At 35.5% G+C, this 20,367-nt stretch overlaps 2 protein-coding genes across 4 annotated transcripts in view; both read right to left on the bottom strand.

Moving 5' to 3' along the window:
• LOC136026060 (putative leucine-rich repeat-containing protein DDB_G0290503) overlaps window positions 1–7,425 on the bottom strand; it is a gene marked incomplete at its 3' end in the record, with an annotated part of 84,588 nt that extends 77,163 nt beyond the window's left edge. The window contains 1 exon segment of the mRNA XM_065702245.1: window positions 7,280–7,425. Coding sequence (XP_065558317.1) covers window positions 7,280–7,318 — 39 coding nt within the window.
• Window positions 7,426–14,996: 7,571 nt separating this feature from the next.
• LOC136026062 (unconventional myosin IC-like) overlaps window positions 14,997–20,367 on the bottom strand; it is a 137,024-nt gene continuing 131,653 nt past the window's right edge. For all 3 annotated transcript variants that reach the window (XM_065702248.1, XM_065702249.1, XM_065702250.1), the window contains exons 20-21: window positions 18,042–18,144; window positions 14,997–15,168 (exon numbers count right to left, since the gene is read on the bottom strand). In XM_065702248.1, the coding sequence (XP_065558320.1) occupies window positions 15,157–15,168; window positions 18,042–18,144 (115 nt within the window). In that variant the 3' untranslated portion in view covers window positions 14,997–15,156. The remainder of the gene's footprint in view (window positions 15,169–18,041; window positions 18,145–20,367) is intronic.

Below are 20,367 nucleotides of genomic sequence, written 5' to 3'. Positions count from 1 at the left end.
GGAGCTATAGCCTTGTCTAGTGTTTATTCTTTTCAGAATATACTTCTGTTTATACTTTGATTGTAAACAAAATTGTTTAATCTGTGTTCTAAATGTAAGAACTGAAGCATATTGATTCTGTGGTTTGATTGTAAACCAAAAGTGTTTAAACTTTTGTTGTAAACTAAAGAAATTGATTCTGTAATCTGATTATAAGCATTGAAGCAAGTTGATTTTGAGATTCTATTGTAAACCAAACATGGCTGTACTTTGATTGTAATCAAAAGAGATTGATCCTGCAATCTGACTGTAAGCAGTGAAGTAAGTTGATTCTATGATTTGACTGTTCACCAAACATGTCTATACTTTGATTGTAAACAAAAGAGACTAATCATGTGAACGAACTGTAAGCATTGAAGCAAGTTGATTTTGTAATTTGATTCCAAACCAAATAATCAGGGTGCCAGATTCGGTATCTTGCACCCACCCATGCCGGAAGGTACAGAAATGCTGAGGATGGATCCCAGGGTAGTCGAACATGCTGAAAACGAATATCGTAGGGCGCATGTTCGCCGTTGGGGCGTTTCTGAGATAAAGGCCAAAAACAACAAATTTAGCCTATAACTAAGTGTGACGATTCAGGATTTTTTTTGCGAGTTAGTGGGTGGAGGAATCCGGCGTAATGTTATATCAATCGAAAGAAGAGATCTAGATCTACAACAATATGATTTTCAAATTGAAAAAAAAACACTGTTTTTTCTCTATTTACTGCAGTTTCAAAATAAGTGCTGTAAAATTCGACAAATGTCTCAAAGAAAGGCTAAAAACTCGAATTTCTTCAAGGTAACAAACTTTTTTTTTCGTATTTGAAAAGAAAGTTCATTCAGTTCCATACGATTTGAGCTAAAAAGCTATAAATTTTGTTGTGTCACTGAAATGGTCACTAGCTGTACTGTGAAAAGGGACATATTTCTTTTTCCTTCAAAGGGTAGGGATACTTCAAACTTCCCAACTGTTAAAATTTTTAACTTTTACTTAAAAATAAAAATAGGTTTAAAAAATGTAGACTAAAAAAACAGGTTTTTTTTAAGAACTGACAAATATGTTTTCTGGTGTACTAAGGCGTCCGCAATTACCTTTTTGGGACCTGATTTGCCACTGATATGACTGAGCTATTTACTACATGAAAGAATTCTGCTTCACAGATGGATTCAGTTGGCGCACTGGAGTTGTCTTACTCGGCCTGCCCGTAAAATTGGGTAATAGTAACTGATTAGGGACCTGTTGTAATTAAAAACAAAAGGTATCAAATAAAACATTCAAAAATATTGCTCATTTTCTTCTTCCGAGAATTCAGATGGGGCAAGGTCAGACTCCCTGCATGCCCTCCTCGTTCCACAGCAGGAGCATAAGGTGCAGCATCCTTTCATTTTTGAGTAGCTACAGTCTTTCCTGCATCTTCCACTTTTGCATCTGCAGTAAGCTTCCAGGTTTGATGCTTCTTTACAGCTTGAGATGACTGCATCTACTCCCCATTCAGCCATCTTCCATCCATGGAGGAGTGAATCTGGAATGCTCGGCCAATCCTGTACTGACAACAAGATTATCCATGTAGCGAATATGACTCTTCATATGCATGACTCAAAGATGTCACCAGAAGGTGGCAGTCTTCTCACATCTTGTTTCTGGCACCAAATGTAAGTCCTTACACTGGCCAGTGAATTGAATCCAGCCTGTTTACCATACATTTCAATGACCAGGGATTTTGATAGGTCGTAAACTTCTCTAAACTCGTCAACTGAAAGCTTCCTTTCTGCATCCTTGATCTGCTCCATCACAGACACCATTTTTGAGGCAAAAGTTGGAGACGCCGTGATTTTTAAGAAAGAAGCTTTCCCAATCCTGAAGAAAAGTTCATTGTGTCACACCCTGACAGACAGTGCACAAAGGGTAACATAATCGGCTCCTCTTTGGACAAGTGGACTCCATCCTCCAGCTCCTGTACTGGGATAATGTAAGTTGGGAACTTCAAGAAAAGTTCGCTCAATCCTTCAGCTTGAAGCTCTTCAAAAAAACAAACACAGACTACTGCCACATCTGTGTTGACTGTGTTCAGTACTGATGATTTCCATCACTTGCCGACAAGTATGTAGTCAATCATGTTTGCAGTGCAGCCACCAGGGGATCTCCAAGTAATTTTCCTTTGTTCTCTATGATGGAACATGGTGTTTGTTATTAAAAGTCTGTTATCCCAACAAAAGTTGATAAGCATTTCACCCCTGTGGTTCTGCCACCCATGCCCAAACTTGCCCATGACATCTTCAAGTCCATCATTTGAGCATCCAACAATGACATTGAAGTCCCCAATCATGAACAGAACATCTTTCTTGGGAGCCGTGTCAATGGTGTGTTGGAGTTGGCTGTAGAATTCTTTGGCTTCCTGGTCATTCCGGGACAAGTCTGGGGTGTAAACTTGGATTATGGTCATATTGGCAATGGTTCCTTTCAGACGAATGGTGATAATATGTTCAGAGACAGGATGGACAGCAAGAAGAGACTGTTTGGCTTGCTTGGAGAGTAGGAAACTGACACCTTGGCAATGAACTCCATCACTTCTTCCAGACATGATTAGCATGATATCTTTTATTCTTTCTATTCCTGTGGAGGGAAGGTGAGTCTCAGAAAGTCCAACAATGTCCCAGCAGTAATGGTTCATCTCGTTTAGGACTAGTTCCCTTTTTACATCTGTTTCACTGGCTGGACACTTGCCTTTTTCATAAACTGTAGTAAGCATATGTTGTGGTACTGAACATCACTTGCTACCATGTCAATGCTACAACCAAGGCTGTTGTCTAGATGGAAGAACACATCTGGGAACTCTTCTCTAAGCTGTGTAGCGGCTGCATAAATGTTGTCAGCCCTAGCATTTTTAGCAGCTTTTATCAGCAGTACTTTCTGTCCACTAACTTTCTTCTGTGTTTTTCCACAAATGACACATTTCTGTTGGTATTCAAATTCTGGTGCAAAAAGGTGCCTTGAAGATCTGCTTGTATTGGGTTCTTTCACTAGCTGATTGGGTAAAAGTCTGTACAGGTCCTTACAACACAATGGATGCCATTTAGGATTGTTTTGCAAAAACCTATCAACATCTTTTAATTCAGTTGCAAGGTCAGCAGAGTGATCACTGCACAGCTGTGATGCACATTTTCCAAGGATTGCAACATTCTTCACCCTGCAGAGGGAATGTAGTTGACTGATAATCTGGATTTTTTACTTGGTGTCAGCTCAAATGGCAGCCACTGCATACTTTGTGGGATATTCAAAAACAAACAGGAACACATTTGCTACTTGTTCTCCAGCAAGTATTAACTATTCTAGATTAAATATTGACAAATCAATTTCAAATCACAGATGTTCCATTTGACAAGCATTTTCACTAGAACTTGAAGTTCCAATACTAAATCTGATTGATCAATGTAACATGCCTTTTTATCAGTCCTTATAAATCTAAATGAGTCAGTATCACCTAGCTTCTTGCAATATTTAATTTTGTAAATTACTTTCATTAAGTCTCTTACTTCTGCAAAAAAAAATTTACACTCCCTTTGCCAGCCAACTTTACAACACCAAAAGTGCTTTTAAAAATTCTATTTCTTTCAATTTTTTTTTGATCTTCCAAATTTGTGTCATATTCTGCATTATCATCCATCAGCAAATCAGTTTTTGCATCAGAATCAAATGCTGAATCAACCTGAAGTAATGGTTTTTTTTTTGGTTTTTTTTATATCTTGGCCTACCTAACTCACTTTTCTTTTTCATCTTCTGCTTAGCTTATCAATCAACTTCCCACTAGGTAGCAGGTTACTAAACAAAATTCCTATTATTGGGTACACTTGCTAAAATAGTTGCAGACCCACCAGATACAATAATTTAAACTTTTATTTTCTTAGCTCAATGTGTTTGGAATTAAATGGGCTTTCTTTAAAAAAAAAAAAAAAATACTTTATCTTGAAAAAAATTCGAGTATTTAGCTTATTTGTTAGAAATTTGTTGAATTGATTTTTTTTTTAAACTGCAGTAAAAAGTGCACTATTTTCTTTATTTTTTTTTTTTTTTACAAACAAAAATCATATTCATGTAGCTCCAAGTCTCTTCTTTCTATTGATGTAAGAGTATGCTGGATTTGACCAATCTTATCTGTAATTTTTTTTTGAATCATTGAACCCCATTATAGGCCAAATTTGGTGTTTTTGGCCTATATCTCAAATGCCCCAACAGCAAACATGCTTCCTACAATATTCATTTTCAGCATGGTTGACTACCATGGGATCCACCCTTAACATTTTTGTACCTTCTGGCATGGGTACTAATCAAAATAAGCAAGATACAGAATCAGGTGCTCTGACTAAACTGTGTTTTCCATTGATTGCATCATTTGTAATATTTATTATTGACATCAGGTAAAAACGTGCATTTTTTTGCCAAATTAAGCAAGTGTAAACTGCAACTGAATGTAAGGGGCTACTCAAATACAGTCTAGCATGCTAGCCTTGTATCTCAAAGCCATGGTTTTTTACAGGAAACAAAAAAAAACCTCATAAGTTTCTAATTTTGAAGCTGTAAGCCCAGCACTAGGTATATTGTCCAAGAAAGAAACAGTCATATTTTTTTCTAGTTTAATTAGTTTGCCAACAAGTTTGAGATACGTGTTCAAATAAAAACAGGGTCAAAGATATGAGTTTAGTTTCAGCAAGATACACAATTATTCTTATGCATTCTTTTGTTGATTACCAAAATCTACAAAAACAAAAATAAACAGCATAAATTAAAATAAAGCAGACACAGGTTAAGTATATCTTTTTGTGTTGAAGAATATCAAAACAGGGTGACAAACAGTACAGAATTCTGCCTTGCTAATGTAATAGTTTGAACATAGCTTCAGGGGACATAAATTTCCATTCCACTGATTTTTGCTTGAAGGGTTGCATTCCACCTGCATAAGCCCCTTCTCTAGGTGTTTCTGCTCAATGAAAATCTTCTTCACAGAAACCAGTTTAGGATGATTTCCTGGCAATCTATTCAATTACCCCAAGTTTTGTCCAAAAAATCAACTAAAAAATGAAACAGGTAAAAAATTGTGGGACAGCTGGGAGGCAAACCCATTTGCATAGTCTTTGCTGAAAGAAGTTTGAGATCTTAGCCATGCAGCCACAGTTAATACATTAGGAGAGTATAGTTAAGACAAATTAAGCAAGTAAAAGTTGTAAAGGAAATATGAGACTTGAGGCTTGCTGCAAAATAGTTCTTGCTGTAAAATGCAAGAAAAATAGAAGCACCCTTCATTAATCTATATTCTAGTTGATTAATGGCTAAAATATTGCACTTGAGCTAAACCTTGGTTCAGACAGATCCATTATTTTCTCACACAAAACAGCACATGCAGAATAGATGCAGCAAAAATGCAAAATTGTTTAGATTTTGGTACTATTTAGATTAAATTAGGTACTAGACAAATCCAGTCTAGTACATCCATCAAAACACCATCTACCACCTCTAAGTAATTAGACAGACACATTTCAACCAATGATATCTATTTAGTAAACCTTGTTTGAGGTTTTTTTTTAGTTTTATCCCTCTTTCTTGAGTAAATATAGAACATAGACCATACCCAGCTTCCCATAGGGCTCATGGACTAATACACTTTGCTCTATAGGTAATGTTACCTGTAAGCAAGACCACTTTACACATTTTTAGTCTTGTTGGATGGGAATTTTAGAAAGATAAAAATGGATGCTCTCCTCTAATAATGACAAAGAAACAATATGCAATCATCAGAATCTTCCTATATGCAGTAATATGTTCTTTAGATCACTTGGAACAAAACTAAACATTTGCCAAAGTTATTAGTGAACTAGCCTAGTTGGAAAATGAAAGCATTGTAGGGGCAACACTTGTTTTCAACTAGTTGGCAAATATGGATTTCTCCTAGGCTACAGGAATGGGCAAAATTTTCCAACTAGATGACAAAAATGTTTTTTGTTATAAGGAGATTGGATATTAACATTTTATAGAAGCTTATAGTTTTTTTGGTAAAATTCTACTTAATTTACTTCTTGCTATCTTGGAAAGGGTTTGGGCTAGGAAAATGAAACTTTCAGGGATGAGTCTACTGGCTAAAGTATGTCCCGGGAAGGTATTTTCAAGTACCCACCTCTACTCCTTCTTCCTCTAGAGGGCCCTGAAATTTTCCAATACCTATTGAAGTTTAGACAAAACAATATTTTACCTTAATTTTCAGTTACTAATTGCTTTTTCTCTGCCTTTAGTTCTGAAAATGCAATTCCTGTTATTTGAGTAGAATTTTAAGCCACATGAATGTTTTTTTTTAGAATTTAGGAAATGTATTTGTCTATCTTTAAAACCTTATAAAATAGAATTGAGCAAAGTTATGAAGCTGAAAACAATTGTGTTGTACTTCAATTAAAAAGAAGATCTATTTTGCAAGGTTTCACTTTTATAACACACATATTTTTAAAGGTCATCAAAGGTCAGGGCCCTCTAGAGAGAGAAAGAGTAGAGGTAGTTGCTTCAAAATACCTTCCCAGGACATACTTTAGTCTGTAGATTCATCCCTGAAAGTTTCATTTTCCTAACCTAAACCCTTTCTGAGATAGCCTAGCAAGAAGTCAATTAACTAGAATTTTATCATTTTTTTAGAGTTACAAGATGGAGTCCCTATGAAGTAGGCCTAAGAATTGTTTTATTAACATATTTCCTTCTCATTAGCCTCTATTGTAGCCATTTACCTAAAATTTTTGGAAAGAACATTAAAAGGCATCAAGCTGTATTCAGCTTGTCCCTACTTCAGTTATAAAATCTTATGTATATTTACCAAATTATCAATATCTGGCCTATCTACATCATAGGCTAGGCCTATCTATGATTAAGAACATACAGATTATATTTATGAAAGATAAAATTAATTAGATATTTGTCTTAGATTCAGCACTGTCTGAGTAACCCTAATGGAGGCATTACACTAGGCCTAAGCTATGTGTAACAAAGGCTCTGAGTTCATTTATGTAATTTTCATTCATTTTCTTCTCCTAAGCAACCTTATTACTTTGGAAGTTAGGAGAAAAAATCTGTTTATAAAATTTTAACATGATTTAGACTTCGAATTTATTCTTGAAATATCGATTTGCTCCAACTAGACTTTTCAAAATATGCAGGCTTGCTTCAGTCTAGGAAAATCATAGCCTACATCTATCTCATACCTCAACATATTGAAATTACTTACAGTGTGTTTTATAATTTTGATAGCATCTTTTTTCCCCATTTTGTTCACCGACACCAGATAAAGTCTATTTAAAGATAATATTTAAGCTTAGCTTCTCATGGAGTCCATTTTGTGACGGTTGAATATGCGAATTCAAATCTAAACTCGGAACTCAAATACTTAAGAGACAATTTCAAAGAATCAAATCCCTAAAAATTAAACTGTATGAACACTATCTTTTCTTGGAGGGTAAATTTCTTTTCCCACTCACAGTTCTGATAAGACGTATAAAACTACTTCGTAGTACCTACTTTTATCCATAGGGTTTCTTACTGTGCATTTATTTTCCTCTTTTGTGCTTCGTTAATTCTTATTTACTTCTATTACAGCTACTACCGCTAGAAACTTATTGCGGCACTTAGTAGTCTGAGGCCAACATAGCTTTGGAAGCCCTTCGTCCTCCCCATTCTATTTAAAACCATACTTTTACCCCCTTCCATAACTTTCTCTTCGAATTTTCTTTAAAACCTCTTCTTGCCCAATTCAGGGACAACTTGTTTATTTTTTGCCATAGAGGTTTCCCAGGCTAATTTTCCTTTTATTAGGATCCTTTTCGACCAAAGATCCCAAGTTTTAAGTTTATACACGTTCTGAAAAAAAAGTTTTGGGGTCCTATTTTTTGACAAAAACCATATTTAATTCCATTTTTGAACTGTACATTGGAACCTCTTTAACCCAAGGACTTAACTTCCTACAGCCCATCATCCTATTTATATGAAAGTTGGTTTAAACGATTTTCGAGGAATTTTTTATCGTATTCACTTTCTTTTAATCCTTGCAAATAAGTACTCAAATATCTTCACCCATTCGAAAAAAAGAATATTCTTAGCCATTCAGGAAAAGTAAACTTTAAACACTACAGGCCAGAAGTTCTGAGTCGGAAAAAAAGTTTATTGTCCATTTTCAGCAGGGCTGCCACATATGGGGATACACCCCCCTCAGTATTTTTGGTCACTCGGTAAAAAAAATAAGTCGGAAAAAAGCGCGGTGAAAAGCGCCGCAATTTTTCTGACACCACTAAGGATACTTGTTTAGTTAAATAAAAACTACGAAAATACTGACATGCCATGATTATCCATAGTATTTCTTTGTCCCCAAACTTCTTTACATTCTCCTAAAAAGAGTTATGTTAAAACTCATCCATCTCTCAGCACATAAGATAACTGTAAGGAACATCCCTCAAACTAGTCCTCCCTAACTAATTATTTCGTTCTCCAAAAGGCATAAAATTCCCCCTTATAACATTTAAATGTCAATGTGAATGTTTGAATTTGAAGAATGTCGACATTTACCGGTGAATATCCGAGATTCTTTTTTTTTCTCCTTGGATTTAGTCAGCTTTATCAGTTTTATTTAAGGTTTAGAACAACAAAGAAAGGAATCTCAAAAAAGAATCAAGAGGGACTAGAACCAGTAGAAAGAAAGGATAAAAGCTAAAACGACGCAGATATTTCATCTGTATTAAGACAATGCGTCTTTGACGCTGATATAACAAAAATAAAAACTAAAATAACCTAAAAACAAATAAAATCCAAAACCAAGAAATAAAAACAGCCAAATCAGTATTTACAACTGTCACAGTTGCAGCAATTTTTCTCATCAGTTACTGATGTGAACAAAAGCTGGGAGTATTCAATTATCACAGATACCACTACAGACTATGCGCAAGAAGAAAAGCTAGTGATTTGTGTCAGGTACGTTGACTGCGATGGCACCATCCCGGAGAGACTTTTAGCAATGGTATTAGTTGAATAAAAAAAAAATAATAAAATAAAAATTATAGACACGATTCTAAAAGTTTTAGAGAAGGAAGGCGCCAGTAAAGAGGCTCTTGGGTTTCAGAGCTATGATTACGAAAGTAATGTCTGGTGTCCGACAGGATGTCCATGAACTCAAATCAACCAAACATGGAAGAGAAATATGCTGCATTCGATGTATGGCTCATAGACAGAACCTCATTGTAGAACACGCATACATGAATAGTCCGATAGTCTGGAAAATGTATGAGATCTTACAAGAATTGTACATCTTTTTTACGGGTAGAATGAAAAGAACTATTGCATACAAGGAGGCACTGGAGAAGGCTGAATCAGTAATGAAGCTAAAGAATTTGTCAATAAGAAGATGGACGCTCAGATCGAAGAGTTTCACAGCCTTGTGGACAAGCTTAGACATCATTGTGGAAGTTCTCGAAAAGTTAAAAGAACACAATGAGGACAAAATAATAAAAGAAAAAGCCTAAGTTCTGAACCACCGCATAACCTTCTTTGACTTTAACCTGACACTTATGTTCATGCGCCAGGTCAGGTTCAGGATGAAGGTTCTTGCAGAAAAGTTGCAGACTGAACACCTCGATCTGATGACTGCGGACAAAAAACTCAGGGTGAAGCGCGATATCTTAGATTCTCTCCCCAAAGATCTGGATCAGATAGGGAGGCAAATTGAGGCAGCAAAAGCAGTAGCGGAAAAATTTGGTTCAATAACCGATACAAGTTCCAACTTAAATACCGTCCTGCACGTCCGCTTGCTCTTTATTTAGAGGGGATTTCTGGAGGGGAATAAATTTCTGTATTTAGAGGAGAAATTGATATTCCCGACTCTCTGGTTAGTTTACAAGTGGGTTGCGACAATGCCACCAACTGCAGCTGCATCAGAAAGAAGTTTTAGCAAACTGAAACTGGTTATGACACGTTTACGCACAAATGATGGAAACGAGCAAACGATCAGCAAAACGATGGTCGTTTGGATTACCATGACATGATGTGCTTCGAGACTCACGTTACGGACGAGCTGAAAATCGACGAATTACTGAAAGTCTGGCTGTCTTCCAAACCAAGACGTTTGAATTTTTGCTGATGCTATATAGCTATATTTTCTTTTTTTTTGTTTAATCTTTGTATTTTAATTTGGATTTGTCAATTTTTTCACTTCTGAGATCTTTTTGTACACAGATCTTATTATCACCTTTCTCCTAGTATATTGCTCCAGTCTTCACTAGGTCACCCTGTCGTTGTTCATACACTTCTTGTGGGAAAAAGAACTAAGCAGCTATTTTTCCACATATTCTATGATTCTTCAGGCTGAATTGCGATCCCAAGTTTCGTAATAAATATAAATATTATGTTGATTAGTAGCGAAAACAGTTGGCATAAATGATCAGCCAGTCGGTAAAATAAATCACTCCCCCTTCCAAAAAATTTTGTGCAGTATCGCCCCTGGTTGCGACAATTGTACGTATTGATTTAGTTATTTTTATTTCTTGGGTTTGGATTTTGTTTGTTTTTAGGTCATTTTAGTTTTAATATTTGTCTCATCAGCGTTGAAGACGCCTTGTTTTCATACAGGCGAAATATTCTGAATTCTCCAATTCAGAGCATTCACAGTAACATATAAGGGACGGCTAGATTGAGGAATTGTCCTTTCAGTTGCCCTATTTGTGGAGAGATTGATGAATCTTGGGAATATTAAATAAAAAACAAGTTTTTTAAATGAAAGTAAGGAGCGACATTAAAACTTAAAACGAACAGAAATTACTCCGTATATGAAAGAGGCTTTTCCTTCTCAACGCCCCGCTCTTTACGCTAAAGTTTGACTCTTTCTCTTAACTCTACATTTCAAAACAGTAAAAAACTTTAGCGTAAAGAGCGGGGCGTTGAGAAGGAAAAGCCCCTTGCATATACGGAGTAATTTCTCTTCGTTTTAAGTTTTAATGTCGCTCCTTACTTTCATTTAAAAAACTTGTTTTTTTATTTAATTTCTGAACGTTTTTGAATCAATGCATGTTTTGATTTTGGCTCTCCGCAGAGGAATAATTAAAACGATATTTGTATGTTTATTTTTTTTGGCTAAATGGCTTTCTCATAATTTTGATCGAATGATTTTGAGAAAAAAAGAGCGGGGGAGGAAGCCTAGTTGCCTTCCGATTTTCGGTTAATTAAAAAGGCAACTAGAACTTTTAATTTTTACGAATCTTTTTATAAGTAAAAGATATACGTAACTTATAAATTAGCTATTAGCTGACGTAAAGAACTTTTATTTTCTCATGTTTTTATTACATATATGAGGAGGTTCGCCCCCTCGTCAGTACCTTGCTCTTTACACTAAAGCTTAAATTTTGTCCCAATTCATTAAGAATGACCCCTGAATCACAAAAGCCGCAGAATAAATAGTTGCAATTACTAAAAATACTTCAGCGTAAAGAGCGAGGTATTAGGAGGAGGTGAGCCCCTCATATAGGTAATAATTTCTTTTAAATAATAAGTTTTAATCTGCTGCTTACTTCCAGCTGAAAAAAAACTTTTTCATATTTATTTTTTCATTGTTTTTTTTTTAAGTAATGCTAGTAAATCCTGCGCTCCCTTCATGGAAATTGTCTTCCTCCATGACAAATTCCTCGATCGAAAGTTCCCCCAGCATATCCCCCTCTTCTCAACCCCTGCCTCCAACCAAAAAAATCCTCCTGAAAACGCCTGTACACTTCCCAATAACCATTACTTTATGTAAGCACTGGTCAAAGTTTTGAACTTGTAACCCCTCCCACGGGGACTGCGGGGGAGTAAGTCGTCCCCAAAGACATAGTTATAAGGTTTTTCGACTACGCTGAATAAAATGGCTATCTCAGAATTTTGATCCGTTGACTTTGGGAAAATAATTAGCGTGGGAGGGGGCCTAGGTGCCCTCCAATTTTTTTGGTCACTTAAAAAGGGCACTAGAACTTTTCATTTCCGTTAGAATGAGCCCTCTCGCAACATTCTAGGACAACTGGGTCGATACGATCACCCCTGGGAAAAAAAAAAAAAACAAAAAAACAAATAAACACGCATCCGTGATCTGCCTTCTGTCAAAAAATATAAAATTACACATTTTTGTAGATATGAGCTTGAAACTTCTACAGTGGGGTTCTCTGATATGCTGAATCTGATAATGTGATTTTCGTTAAGATTCTATGACTTTTAGGGGGTTTTCTCCCTATTTTCTAAAATAACGCAAATTTTCTTAGGCTCGTACCTTTTGATGGGGTAAGACTAAACTTGATGAAACTTATATGTTTAAAATCAGCATTAAAATGCGACTCTTTCAATGTAGCTATTGGTACCAAAATGCCATTTTTCGGAATTTTGGTTACTATTGAGCCGGGTCGCTCCTTACTACAGTTCGTTACCACGAACTGTTTGATAAGGGGAATATAAGGAATTGAGGATATAACGGCTGGAAATATTTGGTAGGGAGGTCGAGGAGAGAGACTGGATTTTATAAATTTTGAAAAGTAGGTGATATTTACATATAAATAATATTGGAAATATCATCTGGGTAGGTATGAGGCATCGTGATGATTTTCTTGAATAATGAGCCTTAATGTTTTGTCAGTTGGCGTTTTGTTGTTGTAATTTTTTTTTGCATATTTGTTGTGTGTCAACACGACAAAATAGGGCGAAACATGTCTACCTATATATCAAAGAAACGTAAAGAGCTATAGTAAACCAAAGATGAGCAGGAATAAGGTCAAATAATTTTCCTAGAGTAAAACCACCATAAATTACCACCATTAAATAAATGAAACCAAAAACGAACGAAACTTATAGTAACAATTTTATTCAGGAATGCTAACTATTATTTCGATTACTCTTAATAGTGAAAGTAGATCTTTATAATGTTAAATTAGCTACTTGCTTTGCGATAAATCCTCAGTTCGGAGGTAAAGTTCGCCCGCCTTGGGCCTCTAATTTAAACAGGTAGGTATGGAAAAATTCAATTTAAGAGGACCCAAAAATCGTCAAAACAAATTAAACAAGCATCAAAATTGTCAAAACACAAAATCGTCAAAAAAACGTCAAAAATCATCAAAACAAATTAAAAAAGCGTCAAAACACAAAATCGTCATTACGTGAAAATTCGAGAAAATTATAGGAATTCCTTAGTAGGTCACACCTACCACTGCAATATCGAGAGTCAGAGAAATGATGAAAATCCAGGCAGGTGAGAGTTGTTATCCACATCCCCTGAATTAATTCCTATTAGTATACCCTTCACTTGATTACATCACTGGCCTTACAACATCACTTATGATTCACACAGCGTTCCCAAGTTTTATAATATCAGGAAGAGTATCTAATATTTCGATTAATGCTAGGGTTAAAAGTTTTTACAAAAGGATACAATAGAGTAAATAACCTGCCTGGGTCATATCCAGACATATCATAAATTTTTTTCCAACCTAAAATTATTCATTAAGTTTGTCTGTTTCAAAACCAGCTATAATTTTACAGAACAAACAATATTGATAATTAAAAATATGTAATTTAGAATCATTGTGATAAGTAAGCTCAAAAAAATTTTAACTGGAGAATTTTTTTTTATGGATATACCTCAGGGGAGATGGATTTTTGGACCCTCCTCCGGGAAATTTGTGAAAATACAAGATGAGAAGTTTTTAAGATGTCTTGAAATTTATTTTAGGAAATCAAAATATAATAAATATTGAACATCAAAAGGTAAAAAGGTAGAGGGGCTGTGGCCCTGTTCTAAGCCTTCATTACCACATTCTTATTCCAGTGGTAACGAAGAAAAGTTACTATTTAGCAAATTCATTACCCGGTTAATTTAACCTTAAATAATACATGACAAGCAATAAACAGACATCAATGAAATCCGAAATTGAGTTAGACAGTCCTGCTTCCGTACCTGTGCAGTGGTGGAGGCTCACCGGTAAATTCTCGCCACCCGGCTTGTATGGCGTGTATCTATTTTTGCACACTTACATTACCCTATCGAACTTAAAAAAAACTAGTGCTATTTTAATTTTTGATATATCAGGTTAATTTAATATAATGTTAAAATTAACATTAAAATAACATTAATTTCACAAAAAGTTAGTTTAGAATGTATCCCTAAACGTAGTTGACTTTTATATTTTGACAAAAAATGAACCTGGCAGCGCATAAACCAGTTTCTCATCAATTATCATTTTTAGGTTTACTTAAAAAATTGTAATGTTTCCCAAATTATTGGGTAGAGGATGGGGCAACTGCCTCCCCTTTCTCCTGAATAGAACTTACGTGGTCAAGGTATCTTCTTTACCCCTCGCCATCCTTTCAATATCAGCTTTATATATTCTCCGGTTCTGCTGTAGGTAAAAAAAAGGAATTGTTTAATAATTTTTTCATCCCGTAGCTCTTGGCATAAAATTTGATCTTTAAAATTATAATTGAAATTTGAAACAGTTCCAGAACGGGCTAGAATTGGAACTGAAATCTTTTTAAATTTCCTTTCGAGTCCTGGTTGAATCTAGTTGATGCATTAAATCTGGGACTGTTTTCATTTTTAAGATCACATTTCTTGTAAGTCTCATTTTACTTATATGAATATTTTGCTGAGGACGTCTCTTGGATATAGAGCCGCAACATTTATTTGAAGCAAGTTTCAATGTCTTGAAAATTTCCTCTTGTTATACCTGTTGTTTGTTTTTATGATGGAAAGAAACTCTAGTTTTCGCTGTTATTTACGTCTAGTTTCTACGATCATCTACTAGACATGAATGTCTAGACATAATATTTTTTTTTGAAGACGGCTTGACGAAGGTCCAAAATACTTGCTTCGTGTTTTTCTCGGCTATTTGATTTTATCATTCATTTATTATTATTTTCTTGTTAGTCATATGCCTACCAGACATTCCTTAACATAGCAACAAATTCAATTTATTGAAAGACCCAAGAATACAACACAATTGATTAACCAACTATACTTCGAAAATTATATCTATGACTAGTCTTATATAAGGAACAACATAATTAATTTCGGTCAGCTTAACAAATAACTTTGGCAAATAAGAAGACTCATCACTACTGGGATACCTGAAATAGATACAAATTAATTAGCTATTAAGTAGCATTATAGTTATTAAATACAGTTTTTACTCATATAGTTAAATATAATAATAAAATTCTAGATTATATATATGCAGTTTTTATTGCATCTATGCAGTTTAAGGCGCACTGAAGGAAATATTCGGTCTCTATGCAGCGGGAACGATAATCCAAAAGACTCTAAAGTCCAAACCGATGGCGCTGATTTCCGCTTCATGGCTTTTCAGCCAGGAAGTGTAATATGGGGCTAGGGGCAGCAATCAAGTGCTTTCGTACGCCCTTTCCTTTCTGGACGAGAAGAGCTATCAGATTTAAATAATCTGTGCTTCATATTTACTTTCCTGGTAGAAAGTGGCGACATTGAAATTGTTGGAAATTGTGGAAATTGAGGAAATTGTGGCACAACTCTGAAAATATAACTTCAAAACAGAAAAAAAAAATCTTGGAAAATCAGGGTTTTCAGGTATCCATAGGAAAATGATGGGTCCAGTGGGCCACGGTATACCATTTCAAGGTCACTAGCACTTAAACCAAAATTATAAGCTTTTTCTTTTCTGAAGACACGTCGAAAACATTTGAATCACTCTTATTCCAGGTGGTTTCAACAAGAAGATTGGCACAGTATGCCAAGTACGCTATTGTATTAGTCAGATATTTTCTTAGAGCCGTGGAAAAAGACTTTTATTTTCAATTGATTGCAAAGAGTCGAAGCGAAAGCGTCCTTCACCCTAAATTTACAAAACACTCCCCTCACAGAAAATTACCCTTGGAAATTCCCAACACTTTCAATAAAATTCATTCCATAAATCGAATAATATGATAATGTTCTGAATCAATAAACATAAAAATCGATTTTTTCTTTCAAACGCCATGCTTTTCACAATAGAGTTAATCCCAGACAGAATAAAATTTTCCTTTACCCCGAATTTATAAAATGCTCCCCCCCAAAGAAAAATACCCCTGGCAATTCCATTCCCTTTCATTGGAATTCATTCCGTAAACCAAATAGCATGATAATGTACTGAACCGATAAACATGGAAATAGATTTTTTTTCAAGCACCATTCTTTCCACAATAGACTTAATCTCAGCCTGAATAAACTTTTGCTCTACTCTACGTTTATATACATTACCAAATTAATTTATACTGATTATATATGCAAAGAGCCAGACAGTGGTATGCAAATCAAATTAATTTCAATAAGGAAATACCCCCCTCCCCCGACAATTTTCTTCTCCGCATTCTGTGGAATATAAAGTTCAGAATTTAGTGAAAAAGAGTTTTTATAGTTTTGGAAATGGGTTAGAACTAACCTGTTAATTGAATATCCAGAAAATATGAATAATTTGACCGGGAAGAACTGTCATGTATTTGCGTTGATGGGTCTCTAATTTCAGTCAACACGAGAAGTATTAAGAAGGCCTCGGGGGGGGGGGGAGATTTTATACGTAAACCTTTGCAAGAGTGTACTAAACAACTTACTTAAAGTCTCTTGATAATCTTAAAGTGTACCCAGCCAATCCCTACTATGAAAACAATTTCGTGATGTTGGTACCTGAAGCGTGTATTTACTCCGGAGGACTTTTACAATCCGTCATCTGTCAGTTGGTTTCTGACCACATTAGAGGCAATATGCAGTAGCGAAAAGTCCTATACTCCCCATTAAAGATTTTTACACACATCTTAAATCACAGAAGCTTCATGACCCCGCCTTCGCGAAAACGCAATGACAAATTTTCCAGTGGAAGAGCAAGTAGCAAATAAAACTATGGCTCTCACGGAGTTGGAAACTTCCCAAATAGCGCGCTATGAAATGTGTGTCATGTTTGGAGAAACATTCGCTACTGTATATTACTCCTTTTTTGGTTTCCGATAATCAGAAGAAGTATATATTCTTTTTACGCCTGAAAACTGAACGTATGAGAGAATTGGTAACAATTTAAAGAGATTGCAATTGCTTAGCAGCTTCCATTAAGACCATAGGATACCTTGGCATTTAAGAATCACCCCATCTCGTTCATTATAAGCTTTTTTAGTATGTGTGGCCCAGCTATTTAGAATTGATTGAGTGGTCTGGCCATGGCTTGTAGAGCCTGGATAAGAGATCCGAATAAACGACAGGAAAGTTAAAACCGACACTATTTTCACGGAAATCTTGGAAAAAAAATTTAACTTCCTTCGTTTTGTGCCGGGGATAAAGATGTTCAGTTTCGATGAAACTAACATCAATAGAAGATGTAATTTTTTTTGATTATACAGAGCAGAGTTTTCTTTCGACAGTTCAGGAAAGAAAGTTCCTACAAATTCTCAAGCAAACATGCTCAGAAAATGCAATTGCTTAAACGAGTTATCGTCTGAATAATTTGGCTGCTTTGGGAGTTCCTGGTGGTGCAACCTGCTTGGACTGCCGAACTTGCTGACAAAAAGTAAGTAGGTTACATTGTCTTTTCAGTCGAATTTCACAATCCAACCACACATTCCGGACAACTTTTGATGACAGCTAGTCTCCTGGGACATTCACTAATGGACCCTTTGTCTCTGAGACGGTCAGCCGACTCTGACTATCACAAAATGATTTTTAAGGAATCGTATGGCCGTAAATGGTGAAGAATGTTCTATACAGTCAGGCAAGTATATCCTATTTTGCCTCGTCGCTGGGAGATCGAGGTTAGACTTCCAGGATTTTCTTTTTTGGGGGGATGGGGGGGGGGGGGAAGAGACCTGTAACTTTGTGCTTTCGGAAGGGACAAATTATTTTTTCTCCAGTTCTCACAAAAGAATATACCCTATGTTTTTTCTTCTTTTTGTGCCTGGGTTAGTCAGACAGGCTCTTTGGCTCACATCATATATATAGTACTTACCACAATCAAGTGTCCATTTTTCCCTTTCATGATACCCGTGGCTCCCCCATTTGTAGTCACCTCAATTATGCCTTCTTTGCCGTCAATCATTCGGTGGGTAATACTAAAACAGAAAAGGAATATTTAAATCCCATTACAAAGGACTGAGTTTAAAACTTTCTATGTTTGTTTTCATGATGTCAATATTTTTTTTTTTTACTATTTTGGTTATTCCCTCAAAATTTCGTCTACTTATTTGATTTGCCATTTTAATTTGTTTTTTCAAAGTGCTTGTCTTTTCTCTGCTATTTTTTTTTTTTTGACGAAGAAGATGTAAGGTCCAATTTTCAAAGGGCGCAACATAATAAATGTAAGCTTTAGCTTGGCTGTGCAAAGTAAGCTTATAAAAATAAAAATTAAAAATGTAGAACTGTTTTCATTTTATTGCCCAAATTATCTAGTAGTAAAACGTTGGCGTTTGGTTTTGTTGGTGTTGGCATATGTGTTTGAATGGTATATATGCAGTAATTTGTTTTGATATGCGAGGTTGGAAAATGGTGTGAAGCCTACTGTAGTATGGGTTGGAACAAACTGGTACAGAAAATTCATTATAAAAAATCTATTTCATTAAAAAGAACTCCAGATATATTGTTTTCAAAAATATTTCCGATTAAGGATTGGACAACAGTGAGTCCAATCGAATACACTTCAGCACTGAGTTTAAAACCTGAGCTAAAAATTATTATTCTTTGCTGTTCTTATAATTCTTAGGAAAAATGTCTGAATCAGTGCCATCTAACTTCCTTAAAAATGGACTAAAGAGAGCGGTTAACTTGTAGGAATGGAAATTGGCGCTAATGCTTCAAAAAACTATCGACACCATCTAGCGTCTGGCGGCGCTTGACATTTTTTCAAGCTGTCCTATCGTTTTCCTGTCAGGAACTGAAATCAAACATTATTTACTAACCTAAATTTACCAATTACACCAAATTTTCTTAATGTTGTCAAACACTAGATGGCGTTAATAGTTTTTTGTTGGAACGCTCTTATAAGTCATTCATACTCCTTGAACAGGACAACAAGATTTCACAATAGAATTTGGACTGAAATACCTTTTTTTGGCATCATTCCAAGAATATGCATTCTGGTTTCTGAGAATTTCTTGGTATGTTTCCGAGAATTTCAAGAAATATGCGTTATCTGGTATTGTGTAATCATTCATGTTGTCGGTGAAACAATACAATATGTCCTATGACAGACCTCACATCTGGTCTTTTGAGATAACAACAGAGCCAACAACATTTTTAGCTTCTAAGCAGTTTTCCATTGATTTTATTAAATATATGTCTGATGTAGACATAGAATGTAAGACCCATTATTTCCTATAGTCAAAGAGCAACACGTTACTCAACCGAGCTAACAAGTCATTGGCGACAATGTGTTTTAGAAATATATTCTAGCAATCAATGCATTGTCTTTGGGACGCTAGCCAACTGGTGTTGAGCGTCACAACATCGTAACAAGTTAATTGCACACTCGATTTCTTAATTTGAGTTGTATATCTGGTAAAAAGCTATCAGTAATTTGTTTCCGTGTACCTTTTTTGGCATCATTCCAAGAATATGCATATAACAGTGATTTGAGATGCTTCCTTGACAGACATATTCTTTTTATACTTAATGGAACTTTGTTCCCATCTGCAAAAATTGTAATGACTACAACCGGCCAGGTATAAATTTTGCAATGTAATGGTCCTGAGCACATAAATTTTTCGTTGCCGGGGCTTGCACATGAGTTTGGGTGATGGAAACATGATTTTTCTTTTTGAGACACAGAAACGCAGTCACACATATCGCTCACAAATGTCATAGCCTCCGATTAAAGCAGAAAAATTCACAGGAATGTCAAAGCCTTGAACAAAATACATGTTTCGAAGTGTTTCATAAGTTCATCTGTAGGCACACCCCCTCTTCTCATTTTCAAAGCACACCTGCACCAAAATTATACTGAACCTAGTCACTGTGCCCAACAAAAAAGAATCTAGCTTTTGCAAGTTCTCTTGTATCAATGAAATCCTTTAAGGACCTTCCATTAAACGTCTTTAGTCTAATAGTCATTCGTTTAAGAGCACTACCTTCTCCTTGTGACAGTAAGAGTGGCATACCTTGGTGGCTGCAGACAAAAATTAATATAGTTTTGACTTTAGCTTCTTGACCCCAAGTATCGCTCAGACACATCATAGCCTCCAGTTAAAGCAGGAGGTTTTACTCGAATGTTTCCCACATCAACTCCTTGAACTAAAGGACCTGTTTCAAAGTGTCTTCTATGATCATCTATAGGCATGTCA

This window comes from Artemia franciscana, chromosome 4, assembly GCF_032884065.1.
Source record: "Artemia franciscana chromosome 4, ASM3288406v1, whole genome shotgun sequence".
Taxonomy (NCBI): Eukaryota; Metazoa; Arthropoda; class Branchiopoda; order Anostraca; family Artemiidae; genus Artemia; species Artemia franciscana.
Note: the sequence above shows the minus strand (reverse complement) of the source record. Positions and strands in the feature narration are given on the sequence as shown.